The sequence below is a fragment of the Leuciscus leuciscus genome (assembly GCF_965113295.1).
Source record: "Leuciscus leuciscus genome assembly, chromosome: 20".
NCBI lineage: Eukaryota > Metazoa > Chordata > Actinopteri > Cypriniformes > Leuciscidae > Leuciscus > Leuciscus leuciscus.
The window spans coordinates 22,737,529-22,759,154 of NC_138744.1; the positions used below are offsets into that span (position 1 = coordinate 22,737,529).

At 36.2% G+C, this 21,626-nt stretch overlaps 2 protein-coding genes across 5 annotated transcripts; one reads left to right on the top strand and one right to left on the bottom strand.

Annotated features, from left to right (window-relative positions):
• Positions 1–114: 114 nt before the first annotated feature.
• ccdc106a (coiled-coil domain containing 106a) lies at positions 115–16,741 on the bottom strand. 4 transcript variants are annotated; one of them, XM_082150439.1, is made up of 9 exons: positions 16,512–16,741; positions 15,881–15,959; positions 15,670–15,780; positions 11,657–11,842; positions 10,319–10,369; positions 9,583–9,813; positions 6,418–6,624; positions 6,021–6,324; positions 115–3,929 (listed from the first exon to the last, which is right to left on the bottom strand). In XM_082150439.1, the coding sequence occupies exons 2-9, from the start codon at positions 15,933–15,935 to the stop codon at positions 3,905–3,907; spliced, it is 1,170 nt and encodes a 389-aa protein (XP_082006565.1). In that variant the 5' UTR covers positions 15,936–15,959; positions 16,512–16,741; the 3' UTR covers positions 115–3,904. The 4 variants fall into 4 exon arrangements, with proteins under 4 accessions (XP_082006565.1, XP_082006564.1, XP_082006563.1 ...); XM_082150438.1 differs by having other exon boundaries at positions 16,393–16,741; XM_082150437.1 differs by having other exon boundaries at positions 16,397–16,740.
• A 2,218-nt stretch (positions 16,742–18,959) lies between these two features.
• On the top strand, positions 18,960–21,553 carry LOC309484218 (tumor necrosis factor receptor superfamily member 14-like). Its single transcript, XM_082150510.1, has 5 exons — positions 18,960–19,104; positions 20,059–20,168; positions 20,322–20,424; positions 20,522–20,647; positions 20,771–21,553. Exons 2-5 carry the CDS (start codon positions 20,100–20,102, stop codon positions 20,935–20,937), a joined length of 465 nt encoding a protein of 154 aa, XP_082006636.1. The 5' UTR covers positions 18,960–19,104; positions 20,059–20,099; the 3' UTR covers positions 20,938–21,553.
• Positions 21,554–21,626: the final 73 nt, after the last annotated feature.

Below are 21,626 nucleotides of genomic sequence, written 5' to 3' on the forward strand. Positions count from 1 at the left end.
TTAGTTTAGCAGTTGAGATTTTTAGTCTTATCAAGTGCACTTTGATTTTTACTTTTAATTATGCAAGACCTCAAGGAATATGCAATCAGAATGAAAGAGTAAAGAGGCACAGGATTCAGTAGGAAATCAAATGTTTTAGTGTCATTTACAATACGCAGAATCAATACGAATTCATTTCATAAATGTTTCTCTCAGTATGACAAGAAAAGATCAGACCATAAACAGCTTCTTGGCTACATGGAGAGAGAGAAAAAAAAAACAAGACAGAGAAAAATGGCTTTACGATCAACTGAACTGTACATGAAGTATCCACAAATGATTGGTTCCTGAGGCAAAACTGAAATCTACTTGAGCCCTGACCCGTAATCAAAGGTTGCAGAGTAAAATTACATTAAAAGTACAAGATAATGCAAACAAAACACTTTACAATTAGGTTCAATTTGTTAACATTAGTTAATATATTAGGTTTTTATGAACTAACAATGGATTGAATTTTTGATTATTATTATGCTATTTGATGTTTTCAACCTTCTTTAGTGTACTAGGGAGCTGATTGAGACACATCCAAAGTAAAATATGTGAAAAATAAGGTGTTTTTTGACATTCAAAGCATGAAAACCTATTCTGATAGACCACAAAAACAAAATCAAGACTTTGTAAAAGGGCAAAATAGGTTAAGGGCAAAATAGGTTAATGTTATTTTCCATTAATACATTTTTAACATTTAATGTTGTATAAATACACATTAACTAATGTATTATGAGCAAAAATTAACAATGAATAAAAGTGTTATTTATAAGTTAACATTAACCTACATTACTAAATGCTATAAAAAATTCTTAATTTTTTGTTGGTGACAACTTATGTATTAACTAATGTTAACAAACTGAAACTTATAGTGTTCCTGAAAACATTATCTGATGGTAAGGAATAGAAAGTTTGTGATTTAAAGATAAACTTGCCATTTTTTATTAGCCACTTGGATAGTGTGAATAGTCTAATCTCAAGCTCGCTGCGTACTAACAAACACCCAACATGCTTCCAGACATACACAGTGAATTCGACAAACACTCATGAGAGCTTCAGCACCAGGAACTCACTGATGCACCTCACACATCATTATCGTCTGCACTATGCGGAACTAGACTAGACCAGAACTATTACCAACTGTTTTAACATGTATCATCACTGATTTACACTATATAAACTTTTCACATGCTGAACAGTCAGTCTCGTCTAATAGGAATCAGGGCTTGATTAAGGGATACACATGCACAACACTCCACAAATCAAATCCAATGGGGTTCTAATGAGAACACACAGGTGCCGCTTGTGTAGAGTCGCACCGTGTTAAAACGGGAGGAGTGCATGGGTCTGTGTGTGCATCGCTTTCTAGTAAATCCAACATTTCAAAAGTCGGCAACACTTTATTTTCGATCATCCCTTTTAGACATTCTGTTGACTATAAGTAACGTTGCACCTACACGTCACCTAACTCTCATTATCTCATTAGAGTATTAGTAGACTGTCTGCTTAATATCTGCTAAAACTTTATTGTGATGCTCCTCCAACAGACATTCTACTGACTATAAGCAACTTTGCAACTATGTGTCAACCCAAACCCCTTATTCTACTAACACACTGCGAGCCTTAGCGCTAAATTCCAATTTATTGCTCAGATCCACTGTTCACATTGGCCAGGTTTCCATTACAGATTTGCGCAAAACTTGTGTGATATTTTCTAAATGTCGATAAAAAACTATTGCGAAATAACGCCGTTTCCATTAATCAATGTTATGTGACTGAAACAGAATTTTTTCCTCTTGAGATAAGTCATTCCAAAAATCAAAGCAACAGATGTTGGCAAGTTTACGTATATCCCAGCCACCGCACTAGTCATTATTTTTTATCGATGGAGACTTAGACATGTTATCCAAGCATTAATGGCAAGGAAAGCCCCTTATACTTGGGAGCGGTGTTGTTTCTGGGTGATTCTCCCTCATATCTACTTCGAGGTCTTGATAAATTGTGGCATTTCTTCTGTGGAAACGCAGCTATTGTTGTTTTAAATGTGGCCCATATCTGATTCCACATTTACCTGCAGTCTGAACGTAGCCTAATACTGAACGAATAATCGAATGATAGTTAGTTGACATGTAGTCTCACGTAGCCAAATCTTCAGATCAACGGCAGAAGGTCTGGACTCTATTACAGCTTTCATTAGCCAACGACCGCCCAGAAGCCATCTGACTGACATGTAAAGCAACCAATCACAGTTCGTTTTGTTCCGCGTCATGTTTAGCGGCGTGAAAATGTAAAGTCGATGTCCCTACAATAAGAGACCAGGATGCATCCAATACACTTTTCATTGAAGACCATTTAGTTGATCCTGATAAGTGCTCTGTCACAGTTGTAAACATGACGGCGTTCTTCTTCCATGAGGGGGTTTGGCTTCACGGCATCTTTGTTTCCAGGCGGACCATTAAAGAACGTGACACACACGTTTCCCGGACATCCTGTAGAATTCAACCAACCAGACGACGACTTCGATGACTGAAGTGTTTCCAGTTATGTGTGCCATATGCATCAGACCTTCAGGCAGGCAGCGGCCCGTGGGCGTGACGTCTGAGGTCGACATGAAGGTGTAACTTATGGTCAACAGAATGTCTAAAGGGGACCATCAAAATTAAGTGTAACCCAAAAGTCTTTCAGTCTGTCAGGTAAGTGCTATGAGATACAGAAAACAAAGACACACACTTGGGACCACTGAGTGGATCACATGACCCAACCAAGAACTTATGCGCAACACACAGGCCGACTGCTATAGAGCTGCAAAGCACAGAGGGCTGATGACGTCACTGGACATTTCAGTTTGATTTTTGACTGAAGGGAATTTCGGGATGTCAATTTACATAAATTCCCATAATCAAACATTGTTTAAAGTAACGGTCAATTAATCAAATAATCCTTAACCTCTTAAATCCGAAGCGGGGGGCGCTACTAAGTATCACATTACTTAACAACCACTTGTTTAACCAACACAAAATAGGTGAATATACGGAATATGACCATCACTTAGTGTTTTTTGAATTTGCTGACATATAAGTGATCTATTTTCATGGCATGAAAAAAAAATTCTTTAAATGAAAATGCGATTTGTAAAATAACCGTACATAGATACACTTGTGTCATATATTGTTGAAAAGGTCTCAACAAGCAGAATACAACAAGCATATCTGTTTCAGTTAGAGACCAAGTATTAGTATGAAAAAGTGCCGTTGACGCACGTGCAACCAGTATACGCATGATGCTTTTGACCCACATAAGACAATGCATAGATCACAGAGTGACATGACATGTTGCTAGGCTAAAGCTATTGGCTTTTCAGGATCCGATAACGTCGCGATTATGAAGACCTTTGCATATTCCACCATTGACAAGTTGTATCGATTAAATTATTATCAATTAATGGATTGTCGATTAATCGTTAGCATCCCTAGCTTTAACCATAGCAACAATCAATCAGGGGTGCGTTTCCCGACAGCAACTATGGTCGCAAGTTCCATCGTTACCAACACAATTTAACGGAGCTAACGATGCTTTTTGGAAACGCACCCCTGAACAGATACTGTGAAGTCTATTTTGTGGGTTTGAGAACTAAGTTCTCTTCAAAAAATAGCGAACCTGAAAGAATAAGTGTGCAGTCCAACCGCAGCTGTGAGCATCTAGCTCTATGAGTGAGGAAACAAGAGGTAATAATAGTAGACTTGCTTCAGAGCACAGTGGATCTGAACAGCACAATGTGGAGATTGAGATGGTAGATGTGTGTTCTGTGGTACATTAAAATACAGTGAAGGGGTTTCACTGTACAGAAGGATGAGAATCACTCCACTAAGTCTTCCAATTATCGATTATCCGTTCCTTTCAACCTGAAGGAGAATAAAAAAAAAGACAATCCAATGGTCAGTTTTTATGTGCTTATGAAAGTGTTTGTTAATACAGGATTTTGCACCTCATGTATAAGTAAGAATGTGTATTTCTGAATCATTTATAAACCTGTTCTTACCTAAATTGTCACATCAACTTCAAAATGTAACCGTTTATGTAAGAATGGTTATATGAATGATTTACACAAATTTATTCTGCTCATGTTTCCTGAACAAGACCCACTGATAACAATACATCTTTCATAAAGCTATATAAAAATCAGAGGGCAGAAATAGTAACAGTAGGAAAAAGTCAGCAAATAGTTAATTTTTTTTACTAGTGATATACTAATATTTTAGTATCAATATTAGAGTTCATTTCTTTGTCAGTACCTGTTCATATTGGATATTTATACAATACTGGATTTTTTAATTGTGCATGTTCATTTCCACTACTTTCATTATTTACATTAAGATTAACTAAGCATTGGATGGCAGCAAAGGTAGTCTTTAAAAACAAATTAATAGTAACATACATCTTTAGCAAACCTCAAAATTAATATAAAATTTTCATACTGTAAATTCTAAGTTTATTTGTAACATTTAAAATGATCATTTAAAATTTTAGTATGCTATTTTAATTTATCTAGAAAAAAAAATGATATCTGCAATTTCAAACATGAGAACAGTTTTTGGTGTATTGCTATCGGGCCTCGGCCAGTTGTTTTTAATTTTAACTACTTAGGTTATTAATTATGTACAATGATTATATTAGAAAATGTGTAAAAAGGACATTTTAGGTGTTACAATAGTCCCTTTCACACATACAGTCTTTACTAGTAAATTACATGCGTGAGCAGGACCTTTAAAAATACTATTACCAGTAAATTCCTGGTATAAAGCTGTGTATAAACAAAGAACAAGATTACCGGTATGAGTAAATACGGGGTCAGAACATGCTGATGTAAGAAGTCTGCTTTGGACCAATCATCAAGCTCTGTCGGAATTGTACATCTATATATACATGCGCTAGACAGACGTCTGACCGTAGCGCTGCATCTCGCGTTTGAGACCTTGCCTTCATTTCCATTCATCAGCACTGCCACTCTGCAATTACTACTGTGTACTATAGTAACTGCAGTGCTATATTAAAGGGATGGTTCGGAGTAATTTCAACCTAGGGTCCTTTGCACCATGACCTCGAATCAACAAAATATTAGTGCATTCCTGGAACTGGGCGTCGTTGCACTACATCCTTATGCATCGCTTTCTGCCAGGACTTTTAAAGGCTTTTCCCAAATCACTGAAGTGACCTTGACATCCGGGTTAGCGGTAGCATAAGCCGTCAGGCAAGTGTTATTTAAATAAACTCCTGATGTACTTACAAACTTTCCAATGCCTCGTTTTATGAGTACAGAACCTATTTGTACTACTGTATAAGTTTGGTACCATTCTGGGCATTATTAGTGGCGTAATTTACGAGATACATCATAGGATCCACTAGCGCCTGCACTAAGCCATTCGGCTGATATCTCTAAATAAGCTCTAACTTTAATAATGTTCAACCAAGGGAAAAAAAGCTTCTAAGGGGGTGTTTGGCTCAAGGTCATGGTGCAAAGGACCCTAGGTTGAAATTACTCCGAACCATCCCTTTAACTATTATGCGTATCATGTTTTTAAGAGCAAAACTGAGTTCTGTGTGATCGTCCTCATATGTCTGTCATTCAGAAGTAAAAAAAAAAAAGTAAAAAGTTACACTTTATTTTAAGATGCTCTTGTTGCAATGTAATGATACACTGAGTAATAGTAATTAACAACATGTACTTAGTATGCAATTAACGTTTGGTTTAGGGTTAGTTGCATGTAATTATGCATAATATGCTGTTATTACTGTAGTAAGTACATGTAACATGATTTCTAATGATTGACATCACAGAGTTTACTGGTATCTTAGTAATGATGTGTGATCTTGCCGGTAAAAAGAACGCGGTTGCTTGTGGGAACAGCACATTTCTGCATTTACTGTAAAATCGTAATTTGCTGTGTGAAAGGGGCATGATTGCTAAGCACCTGTATGTATGCATGTATTAATACCTGTATGAGATGGGTAGGAGAAGGTTGTTCTTCTTCAGAGCTTGCACTTTGCCGAGAGTCTGTGGGTCGAGGGCGATGTAACAGCGTCGGGCGTAGTCCAGAAGCTTTTCTTTAGACGGGTCAAACTCGCCCACCTCAGCCACCTTCTCTGGAGCCACAAGCAGAAGCTCAGCGATGGGTGTTGTCGAGGCCACCGTATTACGATCGACACCATGGATCTGGAAGGCCTTGGACATATTCTTCAGCCTCTGGTACGTCACCAGGATCTTTTTATAGCGGAACAATACACCTGCTGCGTCTTTCACTGGAGCAACAGCAAAAAGGAGAGAAAGAGAAACAAGCCTTCAGAAAGAGAAAAATCACTTGCCGGTCACGTTTCCTCACTCTGAACGCTCACCTCTCTGTCTTTCTCTCCCTCTGGCGATTCTGAAAACCCTCCTCCTCTTCAGAGCTGGATGACCGCCGGAGGGTCTTCCAGCTGCGCCGATGTTCCGGAGGGACATGCTCTCTGTTATCACATCCTCTCCTGACATCATTTCCTCTTCCTCCAGGTAGCTATCCTCGAGATAGTCATCCTCTTCATCTCCCAGAAGAGAGAGGGATTCTGCGGCAGCACAAGTAGATGTACTTGAGTCAGGCATCGTAATACATCTTTATTAAATTCACTAAATTGATCAAAAGTGACAGATAAGATATTTATAATGTTACAAAAGATTTTCATTTCAAATAAATTCTGTTCTTTTGAGCTCTCTATGCATCAAATCATTCTGAAAAAATGTTTTCGTTTCCACAAAAACAACAGCACAATTGTTTTCAACATTAATAATAATGAAAAATGTTTCTTGAGCAGCAAATCAGCATATTAAGATGATTTCTGAAAGGTCACGTGACACTGAAGACTGGAGTAATAATGCTGAAAATCCAGCTTTACATTCATACATATAAATCCAGCATCACATGAATAAATTACATTTAAAATTGTTACATTTTTTACTGTATTTTTTATCAAATAAATCTTACTGACCTCAACTTTTGAACGGTACTGTATAATGTCTTATCCATCTATAAATTACAGAAACGTCTGTCTGTCTGTCTGTGTGTCTGTTATTCGCATATCTCTCGAACCATTAGTCTGATGGATTTCAAACTTGACAGGTGTCTCGCTACGGGCACGAGTAAGTGCAGTGCCAAGTTTGACGTTGTTTGGATTAGAAATGCTAAAGATATCGGTAAATATATCGGTAAAAGAAGCGCTTAGAAGGTTGTGGTTTAAAAATAAACATTCTGACATAAACACTCAGTCAGCTACACTGTTTACTTCTGAATATTATAGTTTGGTTCCAAAACGTGATAAATCCATTTTGATTAATATGAGTAAAAATGTGTTTTCTTTACCAAGAAAGTGGCAAGATGAAAACCACTATTTTCTGTTTCAAACTTTCACATAGCATCTTTAGGTTATAATAACATAAAAAAATTTAAATCCAGATTTTGATTTTCAAAGATTTATTATAAAAATGGATTATTTTCCCCCAAAAATGCAATAAATTCATGACACTTTTTTTTCTAAATGCAATTAATCCATTGAATCAATATAAAAGTTATTTTTTATCATATTGAAACTGTTGAAATCAGCCATCGCTAAGAAAAATCTCCTGAACTTCTTTGACGGCGATCTGCTCACAAAAACTGATTTTGCACGGGTACTTTGCACTGCTCCCTGAATCGACGCGCTTATTCATTTGTGGATGTTAACTGAATCTGTAAGTCAGCTATGCTGTTTACTTCTGAATATTACATTTCATACTGTGTATTCACCAACTAAACATATCCTATTCAATGCATTCACAGTCTCTTTCACAGCCATCATTTGTAGTGGCCTATTCACAAACTGTTTGCTCAAGCATAGCGTTTTCTCTGAGTTCACTTTGTGCTTTCTACCATGCACAAATAAAAATGTCACTGAACTTTTGCTATGTAATTGTAACAATGAGCACTCAAACACACCAAACCAACAATTACTAAAAACACACTCAAAAACTGATTTTGCACGGGCATTCACTGAGTAGAACTAATGAATTTTACTTCTGAATATTATATTTTATTCACGGCCATCATTTGTAGTAACCAAGCCTGCTCCCTGAATTCAATGCGTTCACAGTCTCGTTCACGGGCACCAAACCAACAATTAGGCTACTAAAAACACACACAAAAACTGATTTTGCACTAGTCTATCTATAAATGACAGAAACGTCTGTCTGTCTGTCTGTGTGTCTGTTATTCGCATATCTCTCGAACCGTTAGTCCGATGGATTTCAAACTTGACTGGTGTCTTGCTACGGGCACGAGTAAGTGCAGCGCCAAGTTTGACGTTGTTTGGATTAGAAATGCAAAAGATATTAGTAAATATATCGGTAAAAGAAGCACTTAGAAGGTTGTGGTTTAAAAATAAACATTCTGACATGAACACTCTGTCAGCATCACTGTTTACTTCTGAAAATTATATTTTATTCACGGCCATCAATTGTAGTAACCCATTCACAAACTGTTCACTGTGTTCACTGTGTAGCCTGCTCCCTCAATCGTGTAGTTCAATTTTCCATATTTATTGTATGTCATTATGTCAGTATCAGTATTTGCTTTCTACCATGCACAAATAAAAATGTCACTGAACTTTTGCTGTGTAATTGTAACATTGAGCACTCAAATACACCAAACCAACAATTACTAAAAACACACAAAAACTGATTTTGCACGGGCACTTTGCACTAGTATTAACAAAGCCAAATAATAACCATGTCCACTTGACATTATTGATTTTGAGTTAATATCATGTAAATTGTGTTAATTACAGAAATGTTGTCATTATATGACATACAAGGCAAATTTTTTAAATATTAATATTTTCAGGTGACATTTTAGAAATAAATGTTAATCTCTTAAAATTAAACATTAAATAATACACATGGAGGTATGCCAAAGTAGCCTTCACTATTTCCTTCCATTTCAAAACATTGTTTAAAATGAGAATGTTAGTTGTTTTATATAAATGTATATAAAATTAAAATGTATATTTTAATTAATATTTTAAGCTTGAGCCTTACATCAAAAGATTTGATCACCAGACACAAATGATCAGACACACATCAGTGAACTACAACACATTATCTATAAAAATACATTAGATCCAGGGAAATTATGCAGAATGTTGATTGCTGAAATTAAAACAAAAGTAAATAAACTAAATATGCTTTTTTCTTAATTGTAGGCATGAATATTTTAACCACAATGACGATGTAGAGTAAAAACGTTGCAGCTGGGCGATACATCGTGTTTGTACAATATATATCGGTCGGTATATTTTTTTTATAAACTATATGGAATGAGGCAATATTGTTTATATCGATATACAGTAGTTTCCAAGCGCATCTGCTAACCTACATGGTTACATTCACTATATTCGTTTTCATAGCCTTCAATATGAACATTGTAGGACATCATTGGGCAGGATGTGAAATAAACATATATATATATTTTTTTTATAAACACATTTCAGACACACCTTGCAGTTCATTGAGGGACCTGTTGTTGCTGCTGCAGCTGCTGCTGGTGCTGCCGCCACCGTGGCCCTGCAGGAGCGGCTGAGGGTGGGGGGGTCCGAACATGGAACTTATCTGAGCACTGACGGGACCGGGAACAGAGCTCAAGGCCTTGGAGTTGGCTGAAGTCTGTTGGGTTGGCCTCTGCTGGAATGATTGACGGTTTGCCGACCGCTGGCTCTCTGCTTGTTGATCTGAAACGTTAATGATTATAGTTGATTCTGATCTTTATGTTACAGTAAACACTCTCCTCTTACCGTACACAGTACAGACTTTGGCCAGAAGGAACATCTTGTAATTATTAAAGTATTGATGTTTTAATAAGGGTTTATTCATGTTCTGCACAAGTTTATTATAATGAACTAAAACCAAAACTATTAAAACATTTCTGTTAAATGAAATAAAGCTGAATTAAATGATTTATATATATATATATATATATATATATATAAACTAATTTAAACTAAAAGCAATAAAATTACTAACTGCAAATAAATAAAAAATAAAACTGAAAAAAATAAAATAAAATAAAATAAACCAAAATATTAATATTAAAAACATATAACTAAAAAAACAAAAGCACATAAAATTACTAAAAATCAAACAAATAAAAAAAAGAACATTTAAAATGTAAAAATAAACAATTTCAAAATATGAAAAAAACTGTAATAGTATATAAATACTAAAATAACACTTTACCCCGATCACTTTCTCTTCTCCTTCTCCAAGAAAAACTCCTGGAATCATTCCCTGCAGGGGAAAAAAGAAATTCAGTTTTACTCTTTTAGTCCCCTAAATCTGTATCAATACCCAGCCCGACTTCTGCAGCATATGATCACAAGAAAATGTACATGAACATCTGTTTTTATGTTTCACGTTAGTTTGTGTTCCTGTAAAACAGATGTTCATGTACATTTTCTTGTGATCATATGCTGCAGAAGTCAGGCTGGGTTTATTATAGAGAACATTCCACTATTTCTCAAATGACCTTTGACCCCATTCCATTCACAATTTTTTCTTGTGGCTCTAAGGGGCCGTTTACACGACACCCTTTTCAACTAAAAACGGAAACCTTTTTATGCATTTTGGCCGTTCATTTACACCTGAAAACGCTGGAGGGCCCTTATCGTCTACAATATAAACTACAAAAACGGGAATGTGTGAAAACGTTGACGTCATGCGTATGTGTATTACGTGTTCAGTCTAAAGGCGCACAGTGTTTCTTTACAAAGTGGCATCTCCAACTACTGGCCTGGCAGCAGAATTCAGTGATTTTGCGGATCCATGTGAACGGGGATCATTTTGACAACGTTGCCGTCTGCATGCGAAAAACGTTTCAGTTTATAGTACATTGTTGTAGTGTAAAAGTACCCTAAATGTCCTCTATTAGCACAGTTTGGGCTCACACTAGAGCTGCGTCCAAATTCAGAGGCTGCATCCTTCAGAGGGCTCATTCGAAGCCCGATTGCATCACAGCATCTTCAAATGTGGCCTCGAAATGCATCCTTCATTTCCTGGGCAATGAAGGATATAACAGATGGATCCTTCAAGGCCTTGCCTACCCCAGAATTCATTGCGCGCCAGAGTCGACAAGATTTTTTTTAGAGAAATTGTCGATTTACATCTTTAAATTGGGTTTCAACTTACTCAAATATCTAATGATAAGAAACTTTAAAGTGGTTCAAATGTTGACTTATATCTTACTAAAATGCGATTAAATATATATATATATTTTTTTTTTTACATAATTTTTGTAAATAACTAGACCAAGGTGAACATATTTAGGCAAGTTGTGAACCCTGGTTTTTTTTCAGACCGTTGAATCCAACTTTCAAAAAAGTAACAGTCACTTATCAACGGTAGCTGTCAAATTGCTAGGCGACAAGAACAATCCTCCATAGACTAGACCGTGCCATTTAACAACGCTCGGTTCGACCTTTGCGGGCTTCGAAGCCGTTGCATTTGATGTCTACGTCCTTTGAAGGATGCAGCCTTTGAATTGGGACACAGCTTCTGTCTCGTCTCTCCTCGTCTCACCGTTGCTTTCCTGACTCTTGGTTGAGAAGATGAACCGATCGAGCTGGCAGCGCAGGAAGTCCCGCTCCTCCTCCAGGTCCTCAATGCGCTTCTGAAGCCATGAATTTTTCTCCAGCGAGATCTGCAGTTGTGTCCGCAAGTTAGTGATCAACAGATAAGAGTTGCTCGGTGCTGGCGGATCACTACCTGTATCACAACATAAGCAAATATCATCACACATTGACATACAGCACTTAAAGGGATAGTTCACCCAAAAATGAAAACTATGTCATAATTTACTCACGCTAAACCAAACAACTCATGTTGTTTCAAACCCATAAGATATAAGTTAATTTTCGGAGCACAAATGAAGATAATTTTAATTTTCTCTCATCATTTTTGACCATCCATTAAAAGTCCATGCAACAAAAACGTTCATATTTCATAACGTACAAAAAGACATAAAAGTAATCCATAGGAATTTAATCCAAGTCTTCAGAAGAGACACAATTGTGTTATATAATGAAAAGATATTCATATATAAACATTGATTAACGCGCATACATAGAGCATATTAAATATGGTAAACAAAGAAGCTCAACTGTGTGTGCTTGATGTGCCAGAAGCTATGACAAATATGACATAATATTAAAAATCAACATGAGAGAACATTAAAAAAAATCTTAATTTGTGTTCCAAAGATGAACTAAAGACTTATGGACGGTTGGTGGTTCACACCAAGGACAAAAACTATAATGATATCTACAACAATAAAGTTTTAATAATTGTTTAAATCCAGTGAGAATAGGGAAGCCTACACCACAGTTATAAGGATAATGGCAAAGAGAAACAATATCGTTGGAGACACTTTCAGAATGTTTTTTTTTTTTTTGCTGATAAACAATAAAAACATCGACAGCCAATCAGAATCCAGCAACGAACAACATAATTGCAGTGTGCAATTATGAAGGACAGAACATTATTGTACATTGGTTTGGACACTGGTTTTGGACATTGGTTTTATCGTTATAGCCTACAGGTATCATTCTTGGTGTGAATGGGTCTTTATAGTTTTGGAACAATATTCGGGTTAGTAAAGATAAATATATTAAAGTCTACACCAACGGACAATAATTATAAGCGCATGCTTTATGATGGCTGCCACTTTAAATGCTCAATCTCTTTAAAGTCAGGTGGATTCTGATTGGTGGAAAATTTTTTTTAAATCTCGCAAAGTATTTTCTATATTTTTATTTTTATTTTATGTATATACATTTATTACACTATACTTTGTATTATATTACCTTTGCATCAAATTACAAGAAACTATTTAACTGTGGGAGTGACGGTAACCTTGACATCTTTCTCTGCTGTTAATTAATATCTCTCTATTTTCTTCCTCTTTTTGAAAGTTACGAAAAGTTTTTCTTTTGCTATTTTGAGGAAAAGGAAACAAAAAATATATATTTAATGTATTCTCTCATTCACCGCTAGATAAGTTTACCCAACTATGACGACTTCCTCTTCTGAGAAGCCCAGAAATGTGAAAAGGGTCAATAATATAGTTTATCTGTGTCATTATCATTATAGTTAATGGTGGACTCTGCTTTTCTTTCAAATTTATAAACAAAATAATAATAATAATAATTAATAATGTATTGGTAAAGTTATCGTACTTGGTGTGAACAGTTAAAGGACAAGTGCATAGTGTACATGGTGGGTCACAGCCAGGGTTGGGGAGTAACGGAATACATGTAACGACGTTATGTAATCAGGATACAAAAATCCAGTAACTGTAATCCGTTACAGTTACGTCAAAAAACGTAGTAATCAGATTATAGTTACATTTTGAAAAAAGGGGGAATACTTTCAGGATTACAATGGTTTCATTTAAAACTAAATAAATAAGTATTTTGGCATAATAACACTATATTAAGCGCTGCTTGATTATACAGTAGTTCCTGGTTCTGTTGCCAGTAATGACTCACGTGTGCCACGCGCTGGTGCATGCGCAAATAACAGCTGTCTACAATCTCCTCAGACGCTGAGTGAATCACTGCTGCTAGTAGAAAAGATGCTGCCTGCGGGTAAAATCGCTTTTAATTCGTGGAAATTCCGCTGCTATTTTGTAGAAATTAGGAGAGTAGCTTTTTTAGTACCCAAAATGTCCTTTCTTAGGCTGTTTCTCAATATGCGTTCTTCAGTGATCTTGTGTCCTTGTGTTCTCGTACTACGTCATCATCAATCGTCGAAGTTCAATTCCAATACTCAAGAACGCAAGTACAGAGGACGCATGAAGTGCCCGGATGTGTCCTTGATATCGAGGATGCATCAAATGCAGACTTGAGAGAATCGAACCGCTAAAAATCCCAGAAGACGTTGCGGGCAGTCGACGTACGGAAGGCTGTAAGCTTTAAAGTCGGCATGAAATTAAATTTGACAAATCTTCTTTTTATATGTAATATTGTAGTGTTTATTATAAATGATTTATCTGTACACTTCATTATTTTTTTTAAATTCATGTACCCTTATAATCTTTAATCAAATACATTACCCTTCCCTCCACCCTCGAAACGACCTCTCTTCTCTTTCGGTCACGTGCCATGGCGAAAGGGTGCGGCCAGAGCCGATGAGGGTGCGGCTATCGGTGTTTGTCTCGTTTCGCGGGAGGCTCATATAAAAATGGGCTGATTCCTGCCTGAAAATTTAGCTACTCGTCTTCGTTCTCGTCGCCGGGCTCCTCAATAAAAAATCCTTCATGGGAGGGTAACGGTGGGGGAGTCAGGTGGAGAGAAATCCTCCACAACTGAATGTAAACTGGCATTCAAATCTGCCTCCATTTTGTTTGCAACGCCCAACCTCCAACGATCCAATCAATTCCCGATGGACGAAATCAAGCCCCGCCCTACATTTTTTTCTAATTTCAGAAGCCGTTTCACTCGGATATACATCACAACAAGGAAAAAATGACAATCTCAACTTCCGTTTCATGCCGACTTTAAACTTCTCGTTCTCACTTAAGAGATTCCCGCTGCAAGCTCGAAATACGTGACAGCTCGTGAAAGTTTACATTTGTCGGTCTCTTTTGCTTCATTTTAATAAAGTGATAAAGACCTTAAGAAAGCGGCAGTATTTTTATTGGCATATTAAAAAGAATCTTAACATTGACAAAACATAGGTAACACATAGGCTACTCATAAATACACATGGTAAAATAAAAAAGATATAAACTATGAAAACAATGTCTATAATAATATGAAAGAAATGTTTAAAAGGTTGTGACATGTTTGTGATGTTGTGTTGTATTTGCCGAGATGGTCAGTTAAGCAGCATCGCAGCACATCTCAATTCTCATAAAGATGCGTTCTGTGTTCTCGCGTCCTTCCGAGTTCGTTCTTTCAAGGTCGCCTGGCAAGACCAGTCTCAAAGAGAGCGCAAGTCTGTTCTTTGCGTTCTTGGAATTGAGAAACAGCCTTAATCTTTTCTCGCGTAACGGGATGTTCGCTGCCTAGGTAACGTAGGGGAACTCCCACTGCCAACGCCCCAAGTTTAGTCAGGCAAATTAAGAAAGATCACGGCTTTAGTCAACATGTAGGCCTATTTTAAAATAAACTAATATGTAGATTGTGTAAAATTTTTAAATGTTGTGTTTTTATTTTTTTGTTACATTTTTTTTTTAAATAAAACAAAATAATCTGTAATACCATACATTAGCCACTAGATGTCTGTATAGCCCTTTACATAAATATATATTCAGTGCATATTTAGCAAATATTGTACACTGGACCAAATTCTTAATAAATAAAAGTTTTTTTTTAATTTTTTTATAATATTTCTTCTTGCTTGACTATTTATATACGTGACCTTGAAGTAATCCAAAAGTAATCAGTTACATTACTTTCATATTATAGTACTTGGATTACATTACTGAATACTTTTTTTATGAAGTAATTTGTAACTGTAACAGAATACATTTTTAAAGTAACCCTCCCAAGCCTGGTCACAGCTTACAACAAAAAGAAGCGATACTCAACTGAACTGACCATCAAAGTTCTGGTCATTTTGGTTGTAGAAGCCTCCCTGCTGCTCAAAGTTGTTGTCTTCAAAGGGAATGGAGATTTCATAGGCATCCTCATTCTTGGGTGCTGAAGCATGATGATTAAAAACACGTAGGATGCACAATTATTATTCTGGGAAATAATTCACAGCTCACATACCTACTGCGACAAGAGCGCGTGCACTCACTCTGTAACTCTCGGGAACTCGCGTGCTTCCTCGTGGCTGAATCCGCATCATTCATATTTCCGTCTGTTCAGTTTATGATCTGAGTTGAGACACAGAGAGCGTCTGTCAGCCCAAAATACTCATGACATCTACTTTATTTTCTCTGCAGAGCATTAAATGCAGATGCGCATGCGGCTACACATCACATACATGATGTAAGTTACATGAAATATGTCTTCTCTCTTAAACACGCACGCAACATAGTAAAACATCCAGTATCTAACGTTACCATTCACTTTTAACACAAACCATCCACAATCAAAACATTTAGAACAACAAGACAGGTTATTATGGCACGGGCTGCATTCTTCTTAAAATACTAATCATGGTTAGTGTAAGTTAGTGTTGCATGCATAATGCACCATTTGTTCGGCATTATGATGACTAGCAAACTGGCTAATCTTTAGACCGTTCCAGACAGAAAATACAATTAAGCGCAGTATTTCTGTCACGTGATGACACAAAACACGTACAAACCGTTGCTCGCTCTTGGGCGCGCTTTCCTGTCACGTATATAAAGCGTGTCTCAGTGCACTATCATCTGTATGTGTTTGTGAAGGAACCAGCTTGCGAACAATAACAAGTAAATTACCCTCAGCAGCAGCACTAAAAACAACGGGAAGGAAGTCACTATTACGGCACCTTAAAATCGACACGTTCAAAATAAAAGCCTAAAAGGTGTTTTTCTTAAAGTCACAAAATGCATAGAAGTATAATATAGTATGTAGTATAGTAATAGTAGGTCTATTTAACTGATTAAAAATCTGGGTGAAATTGCAAAAGGGATTAGTTGATCCCATGGCCCTGTCCCAAATGGCATGGCACACTTCATGAGCACTTTCGGTCTTGTGGACTTACAATGGCTGCCGCGTGCGCGTGAGACCGCAGTGTGTCCCATTTGTCATTTTTAGATCTCAGAAGGGTGCTCGCGAGCGCCCCCATGTGGTCGATTTGCGCCCTTGATGCGCACTATTGCCGAGCCCGCGCTGATGCGGGCTCCGCAGCAGACTTCTTCCCGACAGTCAAAGCGGCATTACGTCACGAAAGTGCGGACCGCGCGTGCTTAGGGTTCCATTTGGGACAGGGCCCGGAAATATCACGTCGCGCACATGAACGTCATCAAATTCGTGGGAAACTGCATGGGTTTTCTTCGGGGTTCTTCCATTCTGGATGCTCACGTACTACATGTCTAATACTAGCCTATCCAAAACATTCTGTATTAGATGTTAACCCAACATTCAAAAGATGCTTTCACACACACACATAAAAAAAATAATAAAAAAACCCATAAATCCAATATTTTAAGGATGTTTGCACACCACACACAAATGGTTCAGATTATGCATTCTGTCATTATAATTCACTGGTTTAGGCTACTTTAGTCATTATTAGATAGTATTTTTTTTAGTAACTAGCCCAAGCCCAAACTAGGTCAAGCCCAAATGTAGACAGATGATGCGATAAAACCAGCTCTGTGTGCGTTGCGTTTCTACCATTTGTCATCTTTACTAATTTGTCTATTTTATTATCTTTACTGACTTAATGATTTAACAAACTTTACAGAATTGAGCAAGGTAGCTATTGTCAAGGGGTACAAAAGGATGATTAATACTTTACTCAATTCTGTAAAGTTTGTTAAGTCAGTAAAGATACTAGATATATATATAAAAATTTTTTTTTTAATTCTGTCCTTCGAACCAAAATTTTTCTTTTTTGCTGGGTAAACAAGTGATAAAACATGAACATAATAAAACATACATTCAGGCTAGAGTAAATTAGGCTAAGGCAGGTTTTAACTGAAAGGAATTGTTTCAAGGCATTATTAAAGGGATAGTTCACTTTGAAATTAATTTTTGGTATGTTTTAGCTTACCTCAAGGGCATCCAAGATGTAGGTGTCTTTTTTTCCGCAGTAGTTTCAATTTTGATATTTTTAGGTCAAACCGTTCTTGTCTGTCAGTCATATAATGCAGGTCTATGGTCACTGTCTCAAAGAGCATGCACAGAGTCCAAATTAAAACAATTCCCCGTCGTCCAAATTAAACAATTCCCCATCGTAAGTACACATTGATGGCCTAAGACACGAAACGAGCGGTTTGTGTGAGAAAACGAACAGTTTTTATATCGTTTTTACCTCTTGTACACAGCCACGTCCAAGTGATCTGCGGGCACTGCGGGCCTTGGCGACTGCAGTTCATTGGAACGAAACCGTAGCCAAGGCGACTTCTATTGTATATATCTATACCCGCCCGCGCTCTCAGATCACTTGGACATGGCTGCGTATAAGAGGTAAAAACGATATAAATACTGTTCGTTTTCTCACACAAACCGCTCGTTTCGTGTCTTAGGCCATCAATGTGTACTTACGATGCGGAATTGTTTAATTTGGATGACGGGGAATTGTTTTAATTTGGACTCTGTGAAAATTATGAGATCAGTGATTCACAATACCCAAATATCTGGCTTTAGTCAGCATTTCTAAACAGGGAACTTGTGTGGTATCACTGAGAGATTAACTTCCCTTTAGGGTCAATGATTTACTGGAACGTCACATTATGGCTTATTGTAATATTCCATTTGGCTTGAAATGTGTAAGAAATATGGAAATATATGGGATTTTGGGGAATGCGTAATAACCTAATCAGCAGAAACTTCTATTTCCAGTTACATTGCCTAACCATAGTTGAGGTCAAAATGAATAACTTACTTTTACATTATTAAAGTAATGATTGATATTTTATTCATATTTCATATTTCATAAGCCATATATCATGCTGACCACAAATCTTTAAGTTTACAAGGTTAGTGGAACCTGTTTAAAAGCAATATTCTTCTTTATATTTCGCAATGTTTAAAATAACTTTTTTTTTATGCCTCATGACTGTGTTTTCCTTTTTACACAATTTAAGTCAAATAAGGTGTGTTTTGTTTATGTTTGGATAATGAGAGTTTAGACACGTCAATTCTTCTTTTTAGGGAATTTTTTCAGTTTCTTGAAAGTGATGACTAACCTGACTGGACCTGTTCTGTTACTGCTTGAGCCTCAGTTAATGAAAGGTTGTATGGTGTGTGTGGTTACGTAGTGAAATGATGACTAATCTCTGTCTTCTATATAAGAAAACCAGGAGGGAATTCCTTCCTTCATTCTTTCAGTTTGATGGGATCAGGAGCAACTCTACAACAGAGGTAAGTCATTTGCTCTTCTCTCTTGTCAGTCAGAATAGTTCTACAATTATATTAATATTATATTAAGACATAGCTAATTATATACAACTAGGCTATATCTCAAACAAAATGTAACATTTAACTTGATAAATAAGGCCTGTTCACACAACTTTAAATGTTTATCTTTAGATGTCATGAGTTCAGAACAACTTTAAAGATCATGATGGATTCTGATTGGCTGTCAATGTGTTTATCGTTCATCAGCTGGAAAAAATCGTTAGGCTCTCCGTGCCGTTATTGTTATAGTTGTGTTATGGACTTTTAGATATTTTCGGGGGATTTTTAGAACTATCTTTATCGTTATCATTCACACCAAGAATGATAACTATAAATATAACCAGCGATAGGCTAACTATTAGTGTCCACATCAACTAAGGATCTGTTTAAGCATGCGCAGGTTTGTCGTCTGCCGCTTTAAATGCTGGAGTGCTTTAAAGCAGAATAGATTCTTATTGGCTGTCAGTGATATCGTTCATCAGCAAAAAAATAAATAAAAATCATTCTGAAAGTGATTCCAATGATATTGTTTCTCTGTGCTGTTATCGTTGGTTGTGGTGTGGACTGCTATTATTTTATATTTAGATGATTTTTACAAATAGGGCTATAGCAATCTTTATCATTATCGTTATAGTTATCGTCATTATGGCGTGGACAATAAAATACTTTAATTCTATAGCTATAACAATAGATGAAAAGAAATATGTAACCTATAATATATCTTATGGTTTAACATGTATGTTGTGACATGTACTAGGCCTATAAACATTTGTGCTAGTCTGAATCTGAATCATGTATATTTTGTATATAACAATTAGATTAAAATATATAATTTCACTGGTCTTTATTCTTTCAGAATTGCAGTCATCCAGTTATCTCCTGAAATATGTAATATTAAATCTATTCTTCTTTTCCCAGAAAACTGAAGACAGAATGATTGCACAGATTATTATCAAGTTATGACTAAACAATATAACACATCCAAGGACAACATGAGGAAACTCCTGCCATGTATTTTGATATTACTGGTGAGTCACTGGAAACAGAATTCTGAACTGATAAATTTACAAATATGTGCGTCCGTTGTATAAATATTTCAAAGGTCAATGTGATGACATCATTCAGTTAAGCAACATCAGAACGAAAGTTGAGTTTCCTAATGTGTAAACCTTTTACCACAGACCGCTGACGTTGTGATGGGACAGCGCAGTGTCAGTAACAAAAGGGATTGTTCTAAAAATGAATACTGGAGTGACGGGCTCTGCTGTGACAAATGTGCTCCAGGTACGGTGTCTGAAATGTTCAATCAATACAGTCAAACATAAAGTTTTCAGAGACATAGAGTGTTCAGTCTCTTCATCTGTCATGTATTTTTCTTTAGGCTATAAGTTGATAAAGAAATGCTCTAGTGGCATGCAATCTGAATGTGAGAAATGTTCAAACGGGACGTACCAAGACAGCATTAACTATTTCCAAAACTGCTTCAGATGCCAGAAATGCAACAAGCGTAAGTGTATAGCAGTTTTCTTTTCCTTTCATGACTTACCTTAAAATGATTTTAAAATGACATATCTATATCTTGCTGTGTTGGTTTTCTTTAGATCTTCACTCAACCTTTTCTCTTTTTCAGGTCATGCAGTGATTATTTCACCATGTACAAACCAAAATAACACAGTTTGTGGATGTCAGCCTGGATACCGCATGAGGTTCTTAGATGGGTTCTCAGATTCATCAATCAGGATTACATGGGATTGTGTGCCTGCAGTTGCCAGGAAAAGGCTTGAAATCCAGACATAGTGAGAATGTTATTGCTGAAGTATACAGGTCTACCTCCATTAGGTCCATGTCTGGCATGAAACAATAAAATTACCTCTGACAAAAGTGAATTTTAAAAAGGTTTTTTATAAAGTAAACGTAGTAATATATTTTATATTGTTTCATAAATTGTATTAATATATTTTTTCATATAGCCTATATATTTTTTATAACATTTAAACTGAATTAGGTTTGCTTGATTATGCCTACATTATTTTTTATATTATTATTACTAGGCTATATTATTTTAGAAAACTCATGAAAAATGTATATATCAAATGATACAACAGATATAATGTTTATTTGTGCGTCTCTCAATCATAATTGTACTGCATTGTATTGTGTGTTTTGCACTCGCAAAGCTTTGATCATGAATCTAAACATGATCATCTTATAAGACTATATAGATAAGCGCTATATAGAGTATCAACTGATATACATTACAAGTTATCAGAATTTCAACTAACATATAAATAACAACAACTGTATTATTTCATATTTTTGTATGGTTGATGTAAAACATGAAACGCATATGCAAACTATTGAAAAATATAAATATTTTGTCTAAAGGTTCAATAAACTGTTTCATTTCGAAAAATGCTTTTCTGCTTTATTTCATATGTCAAGCTTTACAGGGCACATTTTTAATATATAATTTTGTGTTCATAGGC

Coding starts and splice junctions, on each gene's coding strand:
- ccdc106a (XM_082150439.1), bottom strand. CDS start 15,935: ATGAATGATGCGGATTCAGCCACGAGGAAGCACGCGAGTTCCCGAGAG. Junction 6,625..9,582: donor GTCCCTCAATGAACTGCAAG/GTGTGTCTGAAA, acceptor GTGCTGCCGCAG/AATCCCTCTCTCTTCTGGGA. Junction 3,930..6,020: donor CTCCTACCCATCTCATACAG/GTATTAATACAT, acceptor ATTCTCCTTCAG/GTTGAAAGGAACGGATAATC.
- LOC309484218 (XM_082150510.1), top strand. CDS start 20,100: ATGACTAAACAATATAACACATCCAAGGACAACATGAGGAAACTCCTG. Junction 20,169..20,321: donor CATGTATTTTGATATTACTG/GTGAGTCACTGG, acceptor CTTTTACCACAG/ACCGCTGACGTTGTGATGGG. Junction 20,425..20,521: donor CTGTGACAAATGTGCTCCAG/GTACGGTGTCTG, acceptor ATTTTTCTTTAG/GCTATAAGTTGATAAAGAAA.